The following is a 20861-nucleotide window of genomic DNA, read 5'->3' as shown; positions in this document are numbered from 1 at the left end:
GAGCTAGCTCTAACCCCAACTGTCTTACCCCTGAGCTAGCTCTAACCCCAACTGTCTTACCCCGGAGCTAGCTCTAACCCCAACTGTCTTACCCTGGAGCTAGCTCTAACCCCAACTGTCTTACCCCTGAGCTAGCTCTAACCCCAACTATCTTACCCCTGAGCTAGCTCTAACCCCAACTGTCTTACCCCTGAGCTAGCTCTCTAACCCCAACTGTTTTTTTAAATTAATTCTTCTTTGTGCCTATGAGCAGTGTGAGTGTGTACCCACACGAGTGCACATGGCAGGATCCCACCTTTGGTGTGGTTCTCAGGAGGTGCCCACCTTGTTTTGGCAACAGGGTTTCTCACTGAGATCTGGGGTTTATCTATTAGGCTAGGCTGCCCAAGCATTGCAAGCAACCACAGAAGCTTTAGAGAGGCAAGAAAGGTTCTTTAAAGCTTACAGAGAGCTCCCAGTTTCTGTTACTGTAAGAGTGATACATTTCTGTTGTTTTGTCTGCCCACATTGTGGTCATTTGTTGTGGGAGCCCTGTAAAACATAGAAATACAAGTTCCCACCACTGTTAGTAGATGGTTCAAGGGTCAGGTTGGGTACATGAGCTACAAATGTTGTCATTCTGAAAACTGGAGCAGGACATAGAATTCCTGGTTGAGCACTCAGTGTGAGCTCAATCATTTCCCTGTGCTTGGCAAGCCCTCTGGTCACAATGCAGATGAGGTAGGAACCATGTACTGACCCACAGTTGTGCAAGGTCACATGGCCCCAGTCCTCAGGAATTTTTCAAGTATTTCCTTAAAAGTAAAAGGGTTAGTAAGTGCACAACAATTGAGAAGGCAAGTGTCAGCATTTAACACACCCATCAGGAAGAGGGTCAACTCAGCTCACGCTCCAGGTCCTCCACCTGACCCCACTTTACTGTGTAAAGTGCACACGAGCAGGGAAGACAGCACAGTTAGGTTGAGCAGGTATGCAGTGGTGCTGGTGTGTGCTTATGTTCAGAGTGTGTTGCTGAGATTTTTATTTTATAAGTAGGGCATTCTACCACCAAAAGAATGAGGCAAGGCACCACTTGGAATTTTAGGAAGATATACCTAGAATGGTAGTTTATCATTAGAACATCCAACTATTTGAGTTAATCAAGTCACTAGATAAGTCCTAAGTTTGCCAAATATAGTCCCCCACCCCACTTCTTTCCCCAATTATCAAAGACAAATAGGAGCTTGAGGCAGGATTAGGAGTTCAAGACCAGCATGGGCTATCTGAGACACTATGTTAACCCCTCCAAAGCAGATAAATAGGAAGCATTTTACCAAAAATGACTGAGTTGTGTTGGGTCTAGAGAAGACAGGCAAAAGGAGCCTCTCTTGGGGCTGCTGGTTAGGCTCGTCCACCACTGCACTTCGCGCTCGGCTGGAGTCACCGTGGGATTTCTGCAGAGGAGACGAAAGTCACAGAAACAGCTGTGTCCTGGGAGCTGCACCTGTTCCACAGTAACCCTGTCCCAGCATCCGCTGCCGTGGTTCCCATCCCTAAGCAGCTCCAGCTTCACTGCCATGGCCTAGAACCCGGTTTGTTTTTGTCAGAGGGGAGTGTGGTTCAAGGTTAAGTCCTACAGAACTACCACTGCCGGTGAGAGCTCAGAGTAAGCCCGGGAAGGCGGGGTGAGAGGCTTACTGTTGGCCGCTGTGGCCCCATGGTGCTCAGGTGTTCTACTTCAGCTGTCCCAATGGGTGGCAGCAGATTGTTCCGACCCAAGGTCATTGGTGAGGGAGACGAGAGTGTGTCTGCTGTCACTGGACTGAAGATCCCAGCAGCAAGACCGATATGCAAAAGCAAAGTTGTAACAACACAAAGTGATGAGAAACTTAATAAAACAAGCCCTCAATTCAGTGTGCTCAGGAGGCTTGAAGCCACCTAGATTTTCAGAATAGGGGCAGCAAAGAGGTTTTTTTTTCCCCTTTCTCTCTTAAATTTCACAAATGTTAACTCTTCAGCTGTATCAATAGAATGATCTCATCCAGTTTTGTATTTCACCAAAACTTAAATAAACCTCTGAGTTGGATTAACCCTGCAGACAATGCACTGTCTGACTACGTGGTCATTAGTTTTGGGCATAGCCTCAGCCTTCTGCTGAAGCCTGTTCTGTGATGGATCTCACAGTTATTGTTACCAGCGTTACCAGTTTCAGAGTCTGCGTTTGAAACCTACACCCAGGGTCCTCTGAGGATTTCTTCTGCAGGCCATGGCGTTCCAGCGCGTGAGTGGCTTGTGCTGATCGGATGAAGGGTACGTGGCGGGGGATTGCGCCTCCTGGCAGACTGCGTTGTATATGACAAAGATGACGTACTAAGCTCCATGGCACGGTTTGGCCAATTTCGGTTTGAAAGGACGGAACTGGACCCAGGCCTCGAAAGTAGCTTGTCATCAAGATCTCTAGTGGCCAAATCAGAAACCCACAATGAAAATCACTACATAAAAGCAGACAGGGCTCAGGGTAAAGAGCCTGAGACATTCAGGGAAGAAAAGGGCAAACTGGCTTCCAGAAGGTTCTCTAAGATTCAGAATGAGGGGCTGTTTTTAAGATGTGGGGGCTTATTACATAGCCTAGGCCAGGCTGGAATTTGAGATCCTTCTGCTGGCCTGTCAAGTGCGTGGATTACAGTGTGTCCGTGACAACACCCGTTTTAACCCTAACTCCCTAGAATGGAGATTTGGGAAAGCGCCCGTGATCCACTTGCACAGCCACTTGTTCAGTTACAGGAAAAGCAAAGCTGGCCCAGTGCTTCTGACTCAGGGGCCTACAAGATGGGGAGCCCTTTTTGAGCTGACAAAGTATCTTCAGGGTTAGATGCTGAGGCATCACTGTGGCTCTCATTCTTATATTGAGATAGTTAAGTTGGCGGGAATCCAAAACCCTCCTCTGAGTTCTGTGGATACTGCACACATGATGGAGGCAAACCACTAAACACACAGATAAAAGGAACCTCTAAAGTGCTGGCTAATTGGAACAATTACAGTTCAGTCTGGAGCCTTGAAGCTGGGAACAATCAAAAGGTCCCAGCCACATGCTGCCCAATAGGAGCAGAGCAGTGGATCCTTGCAGGAAGACCAGAGAGCTCTCCAAGTCTCAGGCCCAGCAGTTGGGTGTTCTCCTTTCCAAATCCTTCAACCACCAAGGCACTGGGTACAAGCCAGGCCTTGTATGCAGTCCTCTCTCTCTATGCTTTGATTAAAAAGGCGTGCATGGCCTTTAGCTGCTCTCCATCAATGTCCCACTCTGTCACCTCCTCTTCTGTCTGTCTGTGGGTTCAACTGCCATCTCTTGCTAGGTGACCTTTAAGTCAGTCGCTGAATCTGGTCTTTTCCACATTCTCTCTAGATGATTACTCAAAACAGAACCTAAAAGAAACTCATATTTCCCATAAAACAAATGTCCTGAGCTTGGAATTCACGTTTTTGATTCCTGTTGCTACATTATCTCCTATTCTCTGTCCTTCGTCCTCTTTTGAATGGTGGGGATGGAACACTTGAGAGTGATTGTCTGACCGAGCTCCACTGCGATCCTGCTCACTCCTTGACCTGCACTAGTGCTGACTGCAGACCCCACAGCTCTTGCCTGAGTTCTGGTGTAGATTCCTTACTCCCAGTTCCTTCTGACCGTGGGATCTGCCTCAGCCCCTACTGTATGGTCCCCTACTGTATGGTCCCTACTGTATGGCCCCCTACTGTATGGTCCCCTACTGTATGGTCCCTACTGTATGGCCCCCTACTGTATGGTCCCCACTGTATGGCCCCCTACTGTATGGTCCCTACTGTATGGTCCCCTACTGTATGGTCCCTACTGTATGGTCCCTACTGTATGGTCCCCTACTGTATGGTCCCCTACTGTATGGTCCCCTACTGTATGGTCCCCACTGTATGGCCCCCTACTGTATGGTCCCTACTGTATGGTCCCCACTGTATGGTCCCTACTGTATGGTCCCCTACTGTATGGTCCCCTACTGTATGGTCCCCTACTGTATGGTCCCTACTGTATGGTCCCCTACTGTATGGTCCCCTACTGTATGGTCTCTACTGTATGGTCCCCAGATGAAGCCAGCTTTGCTGCTGAGACTCTTGGGTCCTTTGGCAGTTTCTCAAATATTAAGCACACACATGTTTTGGCATCTTTTTGCTTCTAGGTATTGACTCAAGAGAAATACGACTATATGTCCTCAAAAATGACCTATGCAAAATACAAATAGTGCCTTTCTGCATAGTAAACCCAACCCAGCGGTAACCTGGTGAACACAGCATAGATAAATTATGATGCCTAATTACAGTGGTCATGTACAACACATGGACAAGTACCAAGGTGACATTCACAGCCATCCACAAGCTGATCACATTTATTCATAAATAATAATCTAACAATATTGTCAATGATCTTTGATTGGAAGCATTTAAGCTCTAAAAAATTACTTTTTTTGTGGGCCAGATGTGTTGGTGTATGCCTTAATCCTAGAGACAGAAACAGGTGGATCTGAGTAGAGGCCATCCTACTCTACAGAGTGAGTTCCAGGACAGCCAAAGCCACATAGAGAAACAGTCTCAAAAAAAAAAAAAAAAAAAAAAAACAACTTTTCTGTGTGTGGGCATGCACATGTCAGTGTGTGTGTGGTCAGAGAACACTTTGTGAAAGCCAGTTTGCTTCCATCGTGTAGGTCTCAGGTTGTCAGGCTTGGTAGTGGGCGCTGTAGTCATTAAGCGATCCCTCTGGCCAGAAAGCATTGAAGTTCTGACATCTTACACTTCTACACCAAAATGGTCTGCTTCTTCCTAAGTATTTAATAATTCCCATCTCCAACTCTTTGCACATATCATTCTTCCTACCTAGAACAGCTATGATCATCTAAATCCCTAGACACAGACTCATCACAGTCTTCTCCTTTGGGACTATACAGCACTCCATCTGGGCAGCTCTCACGTGACTCTTAGCCACCCTAGGCTGTATGTGGCCAGGTCTAGGGTATCCTTCCCAGTTCCCAGGCACAGAGACCTTGCCAGTTAAATGTTTCCTCCCTGGATGTGTCTGGCACTTGGTGGCGCAGAGATAACTGATGTTGCTTTCCCTTTTCCTCAGCATCCTACTTAAGCTCTGAGTATATTCCAACTTGAGCTTCTTACAGGAGCTTATCCATCAGGGAGAGATTCCTTGGCTGTAGAGGCATCCCATGAATCAAGAGGCCATTCACGTTTGGCTGATGACCACTTGCTTGACAGAAACTCATCTATGTCAAAAGCAGACATTGGTTGGTGAAGATACCTGCTTGATTTGCTAAGTTTGCAAAGTTAGTGTTTCCAGTTAGGTTATTTATCCATTCCCCCCACCTTGTGCCTTAACTTTTAGAAGAGTTGGCCAGTAGCCCCCAAAGGGCACTGCCAAGAGAACAAGTTTCTTTGTTGTTATTGTTCTATATTTCTAAGTGATAGCCTCATCAATACAGATGAGAGCACTTAATGGTCACTCTCAGGGAGAGAAGAACATTATTATTGCTTACAAGTGAAAAGAAAACCTGAACAGTAAAGTCACAAGCAAAATTTGGAACAATAGAAAAAATAAGTGCAAAGTAATGATCTTTTTTATCTACAAATGTCCTGAACTCTGCGGACTTACCTCAAACTATCCTGGAGCACTGGTTCCAGCCACTGTTCTTTCTTTTTCTTTCTTTCTCCCTCTCTTCCCCTCGCCCCTTTCTCTCTCTTTTGGTTGGTTGGGCTTTTTTGCTTTTGTATTTTTAAATTTTTATGGCAGTGTCTCTCTGTGTTGCACAGGCTGGCCTTGAAGTGATGGCTTCCTGTGCCAGCCGTCTGAGTAGCCAGAAGTACAAGGTGCATGTCTCCCCATGTCCTATTTAATAACCTAAATTCCAAAGGCTTTATAGGGGTTAATTGTAGTTGTTCTAATGTGACCTTTAACCATCTCTTTTGTCTTAAATTTTTTTCCTTCCTTTCTCTCAAGAACTAGCAGTAACCACTTCTAATCCCAGCACTTGAGAAGCTGAGGCAGGGGGATTGTGAGTTCAAGGCTGGGCTACACAATGAAACCCTCTCTCAAAATAAGTATGTTGTTATGAAATTTCTGGCTAGAAATAATGCAACCAAGGCAAATATCCAAGCTTCCTGTGACAAGAACAGTGCTGGATCCTTACAATCCACTCTGGGGCTTACCGGACTCGAGGTGATTGACGGCACTTTAGACTGCAGCACTCGAGGTAAGACCAAAGGATGCTGTTCGTTCAGCACATAGGGACTTCCCGAATCCAGTCTGGTAATTTCAACGTTACTCTCATCATCTGAGCAAAGGAACAGGATCTATTATCCATAGGTATCTTCTGATGTAATATACTGAAAAATCTCCCTGCCAGCCAGTAGTCTCAACAAAGGCTTCACTTACATCTGCAGCTCAATTGCATACACCTGTGGAGTTACAACCCTCAAGCTCAGAGTGCAGTTTAAAGTGGTTCCATGCTGACAATGGATGGTGGTGCCAAGCAGAAGGGTAAGCAGAGATCTATGACAACCTTTGGAATGTTTTACATCAGTGCTGCCCAATGTGGTGGCCATAAGTGGCAATATTGTGGGACTCTTAAAATGCTGTATTCAGCAGTATAACTCTAGAACCTTGAGATCATTAATCCTGACCTCAGGTCTCACAGACAATGCCAATGAAACTAGAGAGAGTTAAAAAATCCTGTTTTCAGGCAGAGACAGGTGGATTTCTGAGTTCGAGGCCAGCTTGGTCTACAAAGTGAGTTCTAGGACAGCCAGGGCTACACAGAGAAACCCTGTCTTGAAAAACCAAAATAATAATAATAATAATAAATAAATAAAATCATGATTTCCACAAGGAGGGCTAGTGCCCTGGAAAAAGGGCATGCGTCACAGTGCTGTCAGCTCTGGACAGACATCAAATGTACACCAACGACTGTCTCACAGACCAGCCAGCCAACCAACCAACTGGAAAAAAACCAAACACTCTATATAAAAATGTGAGCAGAGGGTTAAAGACAGAAAACTAGGAGGGAAATCTGGGGCTGCTGAGACAGCTCCACAGTTAGCAATGCCTACTGCTCCTAAGTGGACCCAGAGTTTGGTTCCCAGCACCCATATCAGGCAGCTTACAAGCACCTGAAACCACAGTTCTAGGGGTCTCAACCTCCTGGGGCTCTGCAGCACCAGCATACACATGTGCATGTGTGTGTGTGTGCGCACACACACACACACACACACACACAAAATAAATTAAAAAAATAAATTTAAAAAAGGGACAATCTTAAGTAAATGCTAAAAGGTTTTTTCTGTATGCAAATTATACCTTAGTTTTAAAACATGCACAAAGATATCTTTTTATATTCAAACAAAAAAATTAAAGCTTGAAGAACAAGATTGACAAGATTGAGCCTGGAACTTGTCTGAACAGTGGCACTAGACTCACCATCACTTTGGATAACTGTTGTCCAGTGACCAACCCTCCACCTTGGTAAGCGCACTTTACACATGTAAAGAAATGTGTAAGGATGTTCACAGCATTAATGTCATAACTGCCAAATTACATTGTACTATTTTAAAAACAAACTGGTATTCAAATTTTTTGTAGTTCAGCTGGGGTGGTAGTGGTGCAAGTCCCAGCACTCGGGAGGCAGAGGCAGGCAGATCTCTGTGAGTTCAAGGCCAGCCTGGTCTACAGAATGAATTCCAGGAAAGCCAGGGCTACACAGAGAAACCCTGTCTTGAAAAACCAAACCAAGAACTGTTCTGCATTACAATTCTTTGTTTGTATGTGTGTGTACATGTGCCATGGGGCACCTAGGGAGGCCCATCAGAGGGCACCTTGACAGCTGGCTCCTTTCACCAGGTGGGCTCTGGGAATCACACTCAGGCTGGCAGCCTTGGCAGCAAACTCCTTTACTCTCAGAGCCTCACACCTTAAACTGGGATTTTTGCACTTTTCAACATTAAGTACAATTAAAAATGAACTTGAGGACAAATCATGTTTCTCAGTGAAACTGATATGAACTCTTGTAGTCTTCCTTGCCTCTAAGTCATTTCCATTATCATCCTTTGGTTCACTATCTAATTCAGAGATGGTACATCTCCTCATAAACAATTAGCATGAGCCTTCTTCCATATTAGCAAATCGGGGTTCAAACCATGGGAATAACTTAAAGCTAAGTATTCTCTTTCTAGTGTAGCATCATGATTGAGAACAGTAACAAACACAAGGTGTAAGGCCTCTGAGAGCTCTAGTTACTTCTGTGTATCTTCAGCATGGCCGAGCCAAAGTGCACTGGGAGAGGATGGCTGAGTTTTATGTGCAAGAAAATGCTAAAGCTCCTGCAAGAAACTGAGGCCCTTTTTATACATCTGCATTTGTGAGAGCTAAGAACACTGGTTATGGGCTGGAAAGATGGCTCTGTGGTTAAGAGCACCGGCTGCTCTTCCAGAGGACCTGGGTTCAATTCCTAACACCCACAAGGCAGCTCACACTTGTCTTTAACTCCACTTCCAGGGGATCTGACACCCTCACACAGACATATGCAGGCAAAAAAACTAATGCACATAAAAAAAATACTGGTTGTACTACTCAGCAGTTTTATACACTTTTGGCTTACAGAAAAACATAAAGCATAACAGACTGTCATGTGACTAAACTGCAGGCTAGTTTTTTTTGTCAACACAATTTAGGGTCACCTGGAAAGAGGGACTCAATTAAGGAACTGCTTCCATATGACTGGTTTATAAATATGTGTCTGTAGCATTTTTTTTTTTTTTTTAGATTAATGATTGATGTGGGTGGGCCCAGCCAATGGTGGGTGGTGCTACCCCTGGACAAGTGATTCTGGGGTGTATAAGAAAGTAGGTTAAGGGGGCTGGTGAGATGGCTCAGCGGGTAAGAGCACCCGACTGCTCTTCCAAAGGTGCAGAGTTCAAATCCTAGCAACCACATGGTGGTTCACAACCATCCTTAACGAGATCTGACTCCCTCTTCTGNGGCNTNTAAGGACAGCTACAGTGTACTTACATATAATAAATAAATAAATCTTTAAAAAAAAAAAAAAAAGAAAGAAAGTAGGTTAAGACTGCTAGATGGCTCACAATTGTCTATAACTCCAGTCTCAGGGGGTCTCACACCATCTTCCTGGCCTCTACAGATACTGCATGCAAATGGTACATAGACATGCATGTAGGCAAATACATGTACACATATAAATAAAATAAAAATAATCTTTTAAAAAAAAAAAAAAGGAAAGCAAGGTTGAACAGGCTACAGAGAACAAGCCAGAAGGCAGCATTACTCCACGGCTTTTGCTTCAGTTCCTACCTTGTTTTCCCTGATGATTGACCAAGATCAGGACAAATTCCACCCTTTCTTCCCCAAGTTGCCTTTGGTCATGGTGTTTATCACAGCAACAAAAGCAAACTAGATCAGCTTTCCTCCTTATATACTGGGAGATGTCACTCTACTGGTTTGTTCCAGGCCAGTTTGCTCTCATGCAAAGAGCCACTGGTTTATGGGAGACCTGAATGCAAGTGTTATCTTTGCACCAAGTACAGGAGTGTTCTTTCACAGGCTGTTCCCAGCTTCTTTTAGTCTAGAGGGCAGAGCAAAGTGGCAATGAGAGTGGATAACTGTCTTGAAAAGGGTCTGTCTGGCTCTGTGTGACAGAGGGCACTCTCTTTCAGGCCTTTAAGCCAATTCACTGAATTTACATTTTAGAAATAGCATTTTATGTAGCCAGGCCTGATGTTCAGTTCCTTATCTTCCTTCCTCCACCAAAGTACTAAGACTTAGGTGTGTGCCACTACAAGCTAACCAGCTGCTTTATTTCCCACTGGGTTGTCTCTGAAGGGGTGGGGAAGTGAGCGTGTGCACATGCCAAGGCGTGTGTGTAGACATGTGCAGAGGTCAGAGAGCGACGTAAGGAGTCAGCTCCTTCTTGCCCCACCATGAGACTGGGGGGTTGGACAAAGGTTATCAGGCTTGCGCACAAACATTTCTACCTGCCGAGCCTCTCACTGCCATGACCAGGTCATTTTAATGGAGAGTATTAGTTCTGTTCCCTTGGGTCTCAGAAGGGAATACACAGACAACATCAAACACAGCAAGGCTGGACAACTGGAATTCACAACAGCTGAGAGAGTGTGAATAAATAAAGTCACATTAGAAAAATCTGGGGGAAGATGCCACTGATATTGGCACAGTTTATCACATGACCTACCAATTCTGTGTGTGTGTGTGTGTGTGTGTGTGTGCACAGAAACCATAAACTACCCAAATAACTGAGGGAAGGTTTCTTTTCTTTCTTTTCCTTTTTACTTTTTTTTGAGATAGGATCTCTCTTTGTATCCTTGAATTTGCAGAAATCCTCCTGTCTCTGCCCCCCAACTACTCAGAAGTAAAGGAGTGTGCCTTTATACCTGGTTTAGGGGGATGGTTTCTGTTTGTTTGTTTTTGGGGGGAGGACAGGGTTTCTCTGTGTAGCCCTGGCTGTCCTGGAACTCACTCTGTAGACCAGGCTGGCTTCGATCTTCTGCCTCCCAAGTGGTGGGATTAAAGGGGTATGTCACCACTCCTGGCTTTGGGAAGTGTTGGGTTCTATGTAGTTAAGTGGGTCTGAAACTCCTGATTCCTCTCCTTTGCCTCTATGCTGTGATCATATGCATACACCATCACACCTGGCTTATTCTTACATAAATTTAAAACAAAATTAATCTGTGGTGTTGGAAGTCGAGAGGGGCTTCTGGAGGGCTGGTAGCATTCTATTCTCGATTTGGATGCGGTTCATTCAGGAATATCTACTTTAAAATTATTTATTTGTATGCAGTATTTGGTATTGAACTCAGAACCTTGCACATGCTAAGAAAGTGCTCTATCACTGAGCTACATCCCCACCTCAAAAGTATTCAATTTGAGGCTGGAGAGATGGCTCAGCAATTAAGAGTACTTGTGGCCCGCTCCCTAGTAAACTCGGGTCCAATCTATGTTGTCTCAAAAAGTATTTGCTAGACTTTTGCTTCTAGACAAGATGCAACAGTGACAGGATTTACTTACTCACTTGCTTAAAATAGCCAATAAAGCCATACAACACTGGCTTTCCTACAGTGGACAATGGATAACAATACAATAAATCCTGGAAATATAAACAAATAAGATATGGCCTACGATTGCCTAAGATAATTTCCAAGATCAAAAACTCAAAAGTAAGACAGGAAAATACAGCTCACAGTGAGAAGGTGTCAGAAGACCACAGGTAGTAACAGATTTCAAGTTCCTCTACCTCCTGCCTTTTGCCTGGGTCTCACTACATAGTCCAGGTTGGTCTTGAACTCAGCATCCTTCTACTTCAGCCTTTTGAGTATTGGCAGTACAGGTGTGTGATAAAACACCCAGCATTATTCTATTGTTTCAAATCATGAGATGGAGTCATGGAAGTATAAAGATCCTACAGATCAACTCTGAGCTCACACCGGTGAAATACAGTGAATAAAGTTAGTAGCATACTTAAAGCACAGATGAGACTGATGAATGAGAAGGCACAGCATGCAGTGTCACAAAGAAAACAGAGGGGAAAAAAAGAAATTTGAAGCAAGGTTGGGGTTTATTAAAAATAACAAATTTATTAATATAGATTTGAGTACGAGCATTGAGGGGAAGGAGGAGAGAGACAGAGGCTATTACAGGCAGACAGACACAACAAAAGTACAGTGGTACACACACCCAGGGCAGCATGAGCTTCTCAGGATGGCCTAAGTTATCTGAGGGTTCTGTAATCAGACAGATCCACTTCTAAGTGACCCAAGTCATGACAGACAATTAAAAAAAGGAAAAAAAGTAAAGAAATAATAGCTGAAAATGTCAATGAAAGCTTCTTGGATGTACAGAAACAGGAAATCCAGCCACTTCCACCCAGAAGAAACAGGAAGAAAACTACATCAAAGTACATCATCAAACTGCTTGAAACCAGCAATAAGGAGAATATATTGCAAGTGACCAGAGGCTGACTGTGGGGATGTGTGCCCTCGATCCCAAGTCTTGGCAGCTATATAGGGACAGACGACATCAGGTTTCTTGTTAGAAGTAATGCAAAGCAGAAAGCCATAGATAGTATCTTTAAAGTACTAGGAGGTAAACTGTTGAGAGACTAGAGAAAAGTTACATACAAAAAGAAAAACTAGCACATCTGTGCACAAATTATGTTAAAGAACATATTCAGACTAGTCTTTTAAATATATTATTAATTTTTTATTTTATATGTTTGAGTGTCTACATGTCAGAAGAGGGCGTAAGATCCTCTAGAACTGGAGTTACAGATGATTGTGAACCACCTGCCATGTGGGTGCTGAAATCTGAACGCTTTGCAAGAGCAGCAAATACTCTTAAGCACTGAGCCTCCTCTCCGGCCCCAGGTTAGAAGGTGTGTGTGTGTGTGTGTGTGTGTGTGTGTGTATTGTGCATGTATGCATGTCTGTGTGTGTGTGTTATGGCAGTTTCCCCAGCACTCAGTGCTATACTGCCATCCCTGCAGTGTCATTTAGAAACCCCCATCACTCCAAGCCCCCTTTTTTTCCATCTCCTGCAACTTTATGTCTGTGCTTTTGTCTGCTCTGAATGTCTTACATGAATTAAACAATGCATTAATAATATATGTGACTCTGTCTCCTTTCATTTGGTAGATTTTCAAGGCTCCCCCATATTGTAATAATGGTTGGGTACTCAATTCCTTTTCATGGATGAATAATGTTCTACTGTGTGGTGTATTAGTCTATCAGGGTTGCTTTAACAAAATAACAGGCTGTGTGGCATACACAATAGACACTTATTTTCTCACAGTTCTGGGGTCCAAGATCAAGATGCCATCAGGGCTGGGCTCTCTTAAGGCTTCTCTTTCTGGCTTGTAGATGGCCACCTGCTTGCTGTGTTCTCATTCGGCCTCTTCTTGTGCATGTGTGGAAAGAGAAAGAGATCTCTGGTATCTCTTCATTTTCTTATAAGGACACCAGCCTACTGATTTAGGGTGCTGCTATCCCACGGCCTCACTTAACCTCAAGTACCTCACTAGGTACCCTAAAAGCACACTGAGGGCTAGAGTGTCAACAGAGGACCTTTAGAGGGCATACAATTTACCCTATAACACATGCATATGTAACACTGTGTTTCTCCATTAGCTGATGGACACCTGAGTTTCCACTTTAGGTCTTTTTCTGACAGTGCCTCTATGAACACACATGTAGAGGTTCTTGAGTAAACAGTGTTTTCAGTTCCCTTGGTAATATACTTTGTAGAGGAATTCCTGGGTTATATGGTAATTTAACTTTTTAGGAACTTTCCACAATGGCTGTTTATCTTTAATTTGCACCAGCAATTCAAGAGGGCTCCAGTTTTTGTAATTCTTTACCCATTTTGTTTATTCTCAAAAGATTCACTATATTTTTAGTAAAAGTTGTCTCTCACCTACCCCCCCACATACACACACACATATGCACATGCATGCACGTATGCGCGCGCGCGCACACACACACACACATACACCCTAGTGAGCACAATGAGGCATTTCACTGTGGTTTTTAATCTGCATTCCCCTAATGATTAATTGATCTACACCATCTTTTCATATGACTTTTGACCATTTTTAGATCTTTGGTGAAATATCTGTTGAAGACATTTGCCCAGTTTTATAAACTGGGTTGTGTGTCCTTTTAAAAATTAAGTTGCAGTTCTTTATCTCCTCTGGATACTAGCTCCTAATCAGGTATATTATTATAATTATACATATATATTATAATCATACATCATATGTGGTTTGTCTTTCACAATCTTAATGTTATGTGTTAAATTTGTTTCTCTCCTTTTATATGGGTTCCAAGGACTGAACTCAGGTTGTCAGGCCTGATGGGCAAGCGCCCTTAGCCACTGAGCCATCCCATGGCCTGTTTATCCACTTTTGAGTTAACTTTTGTAAATAATGGGGTGTTAGGGTCCAACTTGACTTTTCCTGTATGGAATCCACTTGCTCCGGCTGCATTTATTGGAAAGGTGTCACCTGCACTGACTAATCTCCACAGCCCTGTTAAAATCGTTCAAAGTAGATGTTCGGGTTTATTTGTTTTTACTACGTGGATATATCTGTCGCCTGCTAGTCTTTTTTCCCTCTCTCTCTCTCTTCCCTTGCTAGTCTTAATAAAAGACGTATTTTAAGTATTTTAAAATCAAAAAGTTAGTTCCTGACGTTGTTCTTTCTCACTACTGTTTTGGTGGTGGAGGATGTCAGGGTCTGCTTGCCCATTTCCCCAAACACACAGCTGGACTGGTTTTGTGTTGGTGGACTCTGCATCTGAGAGTCAAACACTCTATCACCATCTGTATGTTTATACTCCCAGCTCAGGCAGTTGGAGTTTTGATAGGGACCACACTAGACCTACAGATCTACTTGGAAGTACTGTCACCCTAAGAGTATGATGTCTTCTAACCCACAGACACGGTCTATCTTTCCCATGCTTCTTTAGGTTTTGGTCTTCTGTAATTTTATATGGTGGATTTTTGTTTGTTTCAGTACACACCTCTTCCATTTCTAGAGTTAATTTTTATCCCTAAACATTTTTAGTATACTAGGAAACTGGCCATATAAAAGGAAGAGGAGGATAATTAGAGACATAAAGATATTATTTTTGTTTATTTTAGGTGTCCATATACCTGCATGTACATGAATGTGCATGAAGTGCCTGTGGAGTCCAGAAGAGGGCTTGAGACTCCCCCTGAAACTGATGTTATAAATAAATGAATTGCTTAATTCTGTTTTTGACTGGCTGTCTTTGAAAAATAAAGTTGCCATGAAAATCACAGTCACAAGGATTTGTATACAATCCTTGTGTACACAGAAATAGAAGTGGACCCTTTCCTAGCTTAGCCTCCACATGAAAACATACATTAGGCAATATCTTGACATCAGTCTTGTGAGATCCTAAGCAAAGGACTCATTAAGTTGTTCTAGTCTTTCTAATCCACAAATGTGTGAGATAATATTATGTGTTATTTAAAACTGTGAGCTCTGGAATACTTTGGTAAAGAGAAACATAATTTGTAACAAAATATTTATATATCTTACCATATAACCCAGTCATTCTAGTATTAGTAGTTTACCTAGAGAAACAAATATGTACCCCTAAATTCTTGTACATTAGTGTTTGTACCACCTGAAGTGGAAAGCAATTCAAATGTCCATCACTAGGTAAATTGATAAACTGTGGCTTCATGAAATAACACCCAGCAATAAAAGGAATTACAGATGCACAAAGCGAGGTAAAGGTAGCTAATCTCAAATCCTTATGCTGAAATGGAAGAACCTAATAGAGGAGTCATCTAATTTCTGTCACTGCAAATCAGTCAGCTTTCGTAGATGTCTGTGGAAATGGAGTTTTATGGTATGTACTCTGTATTCGTTAGGGTTTTATTGCTGTGAAGAGACACCATGACCACAGCAACTCTAATAGAGGAAAATATTTAACTGGCGCTATCTTACAGTTCAGAGGTTTATTACTAACATGGTGGGAAACATGGCAGTGTGCAGACAAACATAGTGCAGAAGAAGTAGCTGAGAGTTCTCCATCTGGACTGGTAGGCAACAGGAAGAGGCTGCTACACTGGGCCTGGCTTTAAGCATTTGAAACTCCAAAGACCACCCCCAATGATACATTTCCTCTAACAATGCCACATGTACTCCAACAAGGCCACAAGTCCTAATCCTTTCAAATAATGCCACTCCCTCTGAGCCCTCTCATCCAAACCACCATATATTCTGATTGGCTTCTCTAGGCAGAACCATTTTTTTGGGACCAGATACAACATATAATGACAGAAACAGGGGTTTATAAAGGACATGAACTTCTGGAAGTGATAGATGGTCACTGTACTGACTGGTGAGGCCTTCACAGGTATGTACTACATTGAACAGAACTTACCAAACTTTACACTTCATGTTCGTGAAATGTCATGTGTATTAATTATTCTTTACTAGACAGTCTGAGAAGCATGCACTACTTACATGGCTTCCTCACAGATATGTCGGAGGAGAAAGTACAAACTCTGATGACCACAGATGAGGCCTCATTACTCCTCTACTCAGTCTCAAATGTTTACTAATTTCTTTGCTAGTTTCTGTGAGAAACACCAACTTTAATCAGACTTATTTTATATTATATATATATATATATATATATATATATATATATATATATATATAAACCCTTATTTGGTCTCTACCTAGTTTCTGGCACTAGAAACTGGTACTTCCTAAGACCCTTGAGTCTCAATGCAACAGTATCTTTCTGTGTTCAATACAACAGTATTTTTCTGTGTTCAATGCAACAGTATCTTTCTGTGTTCAAAGCAACAGTATTTTTCTGTGTTCAATGCAACAGTATCTTTCTGTGATCAATGCAACAGTATCTTTCTGTGTTCCGAAAATATGAATGGTGGTTGGGAGAGTTTGAAGAGTTTCAGGTTAGGGACAAGGAAAGAGTTAATTGGCAGTGGGAACCAACCCTTTGTCCAGGTTTGGAGCTTTTAGCCCTATTCCCCTGACCTGTGAAGGTTGAATTGATAAATGGCCAATTATTTAGTCAGTCATGCTTACATAATGAGGATTGTAAAACCCAAATTAAGTCCTTCTTCAAAGGAGCTCCCAGACTACTCAACACTTGAAGGTGTTGGAGGGTGGTACGGACACACCCTTTCTGTCTCCCTATATTGTGCTTTGCATCTCTTGTTTGGCTGTTCATCCATATTCTTTGTGGTATTCTTTACAAGTCAGCAAGCCTACGTTTCTGAGATCTGTACCCCACTCCAGCAAATTGATCAAACATAAGGAAGGGTATCCCATGAATTCTAATGTTTGACTAGAAGCACAGATCACAGCTTGAGGCTTGAAAGTGTCACATGAGGTATGAGGTGGGAAGGATAGGCTGTGGGGCTGAACCCTTGAATCTAAAGCTTCTTCTAGACAGTATGAGAGCTAAACCAGAGGATGCTCAGATGGAGTATGAGAATCTATTAACTAAGTGTGGGGATACCCTATACACTTAGTGTCAGGAGTGTTGTGGGGTGTGTGTGCGTGTGTGTGTGTGTGTGTGTGTGGAGAAGGGGAAAAAAATAATGGTTTTTGTTATCCCTCATACCTAGGTACTGTTCTAATAAAGCATATAACCTTGACTTCTTAGAGCCAGACCTGATAGCACAGGCTGGTAAATACCAGCTACTCAAGAGGCTGAAGCAGGGGGATCATAAGTTCAAGGCCTGCCTGCCTAACTCAATGAAACCTTGTCTCAAAATTAAAAACCAGAAGAGGGGTTGTGTTGTAACTTGGTGNTAGTGTTTGCCTAGTACACACAGGGTGCTGGGTTTGACCAGTAACACACACACACACAAAGGACTGACTAGGTTTTGTAAATCATCAATAGTTATTTTTCACATTGGTTTCATGAGGATCCTTACCAGAAGCAAATCCCTCCCAGTGANGACGTGTCAACTGCTCCATACAGCCCACAACCTNGCTCCACACGTTGTCAAACACATAAGCAAGAACATCCTCTTTCATGCAGTAAAATGGTGCAATGGGAGGGTACCCTAATTTCTGTTTCTCTGTAGCTGCTTCTGATTTGTTTCCATGAAATCCCTCTTCCCTGGAATAGAAGCAAGAGGAAAGACTTCATGATTACTCTTCCCTAAGCACCACCACTGTCCGTGACACTCAGAAATGTGCTTGGCACGCCTGCCCCGCCCTCCTCCCCTCAGCTCATGTAGCACCTGAAGCTCCCTTGTGAGGTAAAGGAGTTCTCACTTNAAAAACCTGGGTTCCTTCTTGACATCTGTAGACTAGAGTCCTGTAAGTACAATTAGTGAGGTAAAGGGCACCTGCTTTGCAACGTGAAAGACCAGGTCCACCATCTTCTCCAGAGCTTCTATACCCCAACAGGGAAAGTATATGCCATTTAATCAGTTAAGTAAGGATTTACCTGCTTTCCATTCAGCCTGATATATACCACAGTAGCTCATTATTGTCTGACATTTTATATCTAATGAAAATGTGGTTGAATTTCATAAATGTAAATTTTTATTCTGCACATAAGAACTTTCTGTCTTCCTTTTCCTGATTAATCCTTAGTTCTTTTCTTATTGATGTATATTTTAAGCAAATTAACTCTATGAACGTAGTGCATACATTTTTGCCTCATTTGTCACTGTTTTTGACTTTGTGTTTCTTTTTCCTATGCAGAAATGCCACCTAATATCATCATTTAAGAACTTCTAATATGACTCATAGATTTTGTATTAGGTTTTTAAAAATGTGTTTGAACACTAAAATAGTGGCNCATAATTTTAATTCCAGCACTTGGAAGGCAGGTGGATCTTTGTGAGTTCAAAGCCAACACTGTCTATATATCAAGTTCCAAACCAGAAAGGGCTATATAGTGAGACCTTGTCACAAACAAACACTTCCATATTCATTGAACCTACATGATTTGATCAGTTATATACAAATTTTATGTGTGAAATTCAAATTTACATTTTGTAGAAAGGGGCCGGGCAGTGGTGGCACACACCTTTAATCCCAGCACTTGGGAGACAGAGGCAGGCAGATTTCTGAGTTCGAGGCCAGAGTGAGTTCCAGGACAGCCAGGGCTACACAGAGAAACCCTGTCTTGAAAAAACAAAACAAAACAAAAACTAACAAACAAAAAAACCTTGTAGAAAGATTAAGTTAGGAATGTGACTTTTTCCTGGAGGTTTCTCTGTTTGTATGAAGCTGCTTGCTAAAGCTATCACATATACTCATTTCCTTCAGGCATTCTCCTTTATGTGTGAACATCAATATCTTCAGTTAGCAACATTTTCTCCCCATGGTTCTGGAGTGTCAGCCCAGGATCTTCTGCATGTTGGGCAAGTGTTTTTTACCACTGAGTTATATAGCCCGTGCATTTTAACTTTTTATTTTGAGGCAGTGTCTCCCCAAGTTGTATAAGCTGGCCTGATCTCACTTTATAACTCAGGCTGGCTTTGAACTTGACTCTCCTCGGCTCTGTTTCCTGAATAACTGTGATTATAGGCCTGTTCTAGAAGGCCAACTTTAGTTAGTAACATTCTAAAGGTACACCTATTGTGTCACTTTACAAGAATCTAGTTTGGTAGCATATCTAATAAGGCTGCTGAACTTTCAAAGTCTTGCCCATATTACCTGAAGACTCACTTCGGTTTACTCTCATCAGAAAAAAGGAAAGGTACCCTAGGAGCACAAACCAGCCATTTGTATCACATTTTAAGTTAGTCAATCAACTTCATTCTTCATAACTTAAGAGGAAGGACCAAAGGGACAGACTTTTGATTTGAGAAAAACAAAAGACAGAAGTAGATGAAGATGACCAGGGAAGGAAGCATCTCTGGAAAAATCAAAAACACTAAAATTCCAAATTCCCTTACACACGGAGCTAGCTCAGTGGTGTTTGGTACAGCAGTCTACCAANCAGGAGTGAACATGGCTGTAGAAAAATACCACAGGAAGAAGAGATGTCTATAAGCATATGACACAATCATCAGATGCAACCACACAGCCTAACACAATGCTGTTATATATGCTGTTATAACTACTGGTTCTGGAAATATTATTTTTTTAAACAAGGGGTCATTCCCCATTAACTAGTTTTGTGTGTGTTATGTGTGTGCATGTGAATGTGGATGTGTGCATGCCATGGTACATAAGGAGAGGACAACCTTAGGTACCAGTCTTTGCCTTCTGTCTTNTTTGAGATGGGATTTCTCTTGTTCACTAGTAGGTATACCATGCTAATGGCTCCACCAGCTTTTGGAGATTGTCTTGTCTCTGCCTCTCAATTCCCTGTACAAAAAAATCTGGAATGACAGACATCTGTGCTACTGCATTAAGCTTCTGTGGGTCCTAGGGAACTGAATCAGTCTGTCAGGCTTGTATGATATGCACTTTACCCACTGAGCCATCTCCTTAGGCCCCCCTTTTTTATCTGAGATAGGGTCTCACATTGCCCAGACTTGCCTTTACTCTCCTCTGTAGCTGAGGCTGGGAACCTCTGATTCTATTACTACCTTCTGAATATCTGAATACTGGGATTACAGGCAAGAGCCNCTCTTCCCAGTTTACCTGGTGCTAGGGGCTGAACCCAGAGCTTTGTATTTGTTGGGAAGACTATTTACCAATTGAGCCACATCCCAGTAATTCTACAACTTTTAATGACTTAGACAAATAGTTTACATTTCAAACAGGTAGCATGTGGCATGTTGAAAGTGCTGAGTTTAGCAGTTGAATGAGGTTTTGACTTAACTTTACCTCAGACAGACAGCTCTCTGGGTCTCACCTGTCCCATTTCCAGGTAACATCTGAGCTATGACTTCTATCAGAATACAAGTAGATATCAATAAANATTATTAACTGATAAACTATGTATCCTTTTACAGTAAGAATTAGATGGCCATTGTAGTGCCATCTTTAATCCTAGCACTTGGAAGGCAGAGGCAGATGGATTTCTATGAGTTCGAGGCCAGCCAAGACTACAGAGTGAAATCCTGTCTTGAAACTAGAATAACAAAGAAAAAAAGTTTATTTTAAGTAAACAAAGTTCACATCTCTGCAACTACTCTTTGATGTTTCTGTTTCCACTGGTGATAATTTGTAAAAAAATAAAATAAAATAAAATTAGGTAGATAAAATTAGTCATTTAAAAATCTTTGTTTGTAGGAAAAGGCAAAACGTAAGTGAAGGAGGAAGGTATGGAGGGACCCTTGGTGTGTGGGA

At 42.4% G+C, this 20861-nt stretch overlaps 1 protein-coding gene across 1 annotated transcript in view; it reads right to left on the bottom strand.

Moving 5' to 3' along the window:
• Positions 1-20861, bottom strand: part of Fam149b1 (family with sequence similarity 149 member B1) — a 37777-nt gene that overhangs the window by 3542 nt on the left and 13374 nt on the right. Inside the window, exons 5-10 of the mRNA XM_021203831.2 lie at positions 17534-17721; positions 6214-6338; positions 5170-5273; positions 2212-2436; positions 1678-1801; positions 1314-1433 (exon numbers count right to left, since the gene is read on the bottom strand). Coding sequence (XP_021059490.1) covers positions 1314-1433; positions 1678-1801; positions 2212-2436; positions 5170-5273; positions 6214-6338; positions 17534-17721 — 886 coding nt within the window. The remainder of the gene's footprint in view (positions 1-1313; positions 1434-1677; positions 1802-2211; positions 2437-5169; positions 5274-6213; positions 6339-17533; positions 17722-20861) is intronic.

The sequence above is a fragment of the Mus pahari genome, chromosome 8, assembly GCF_900095145.1.
Source record: "Mus pahari chromosome 8, PAHARI_EIJ_v1.1, whole genome shotgun sequence".
Lineage (NCBI taxonomy): Eukaryota > Metazoa > Chordata > Mammalia > Rodentia > Muridae > Mus > Mus pahari.
The sequence above is the reverse complement of the archived record's forward strand: the minus strand, read 5'-3'. Positions and strand labels throughout refer to the sequence as shown.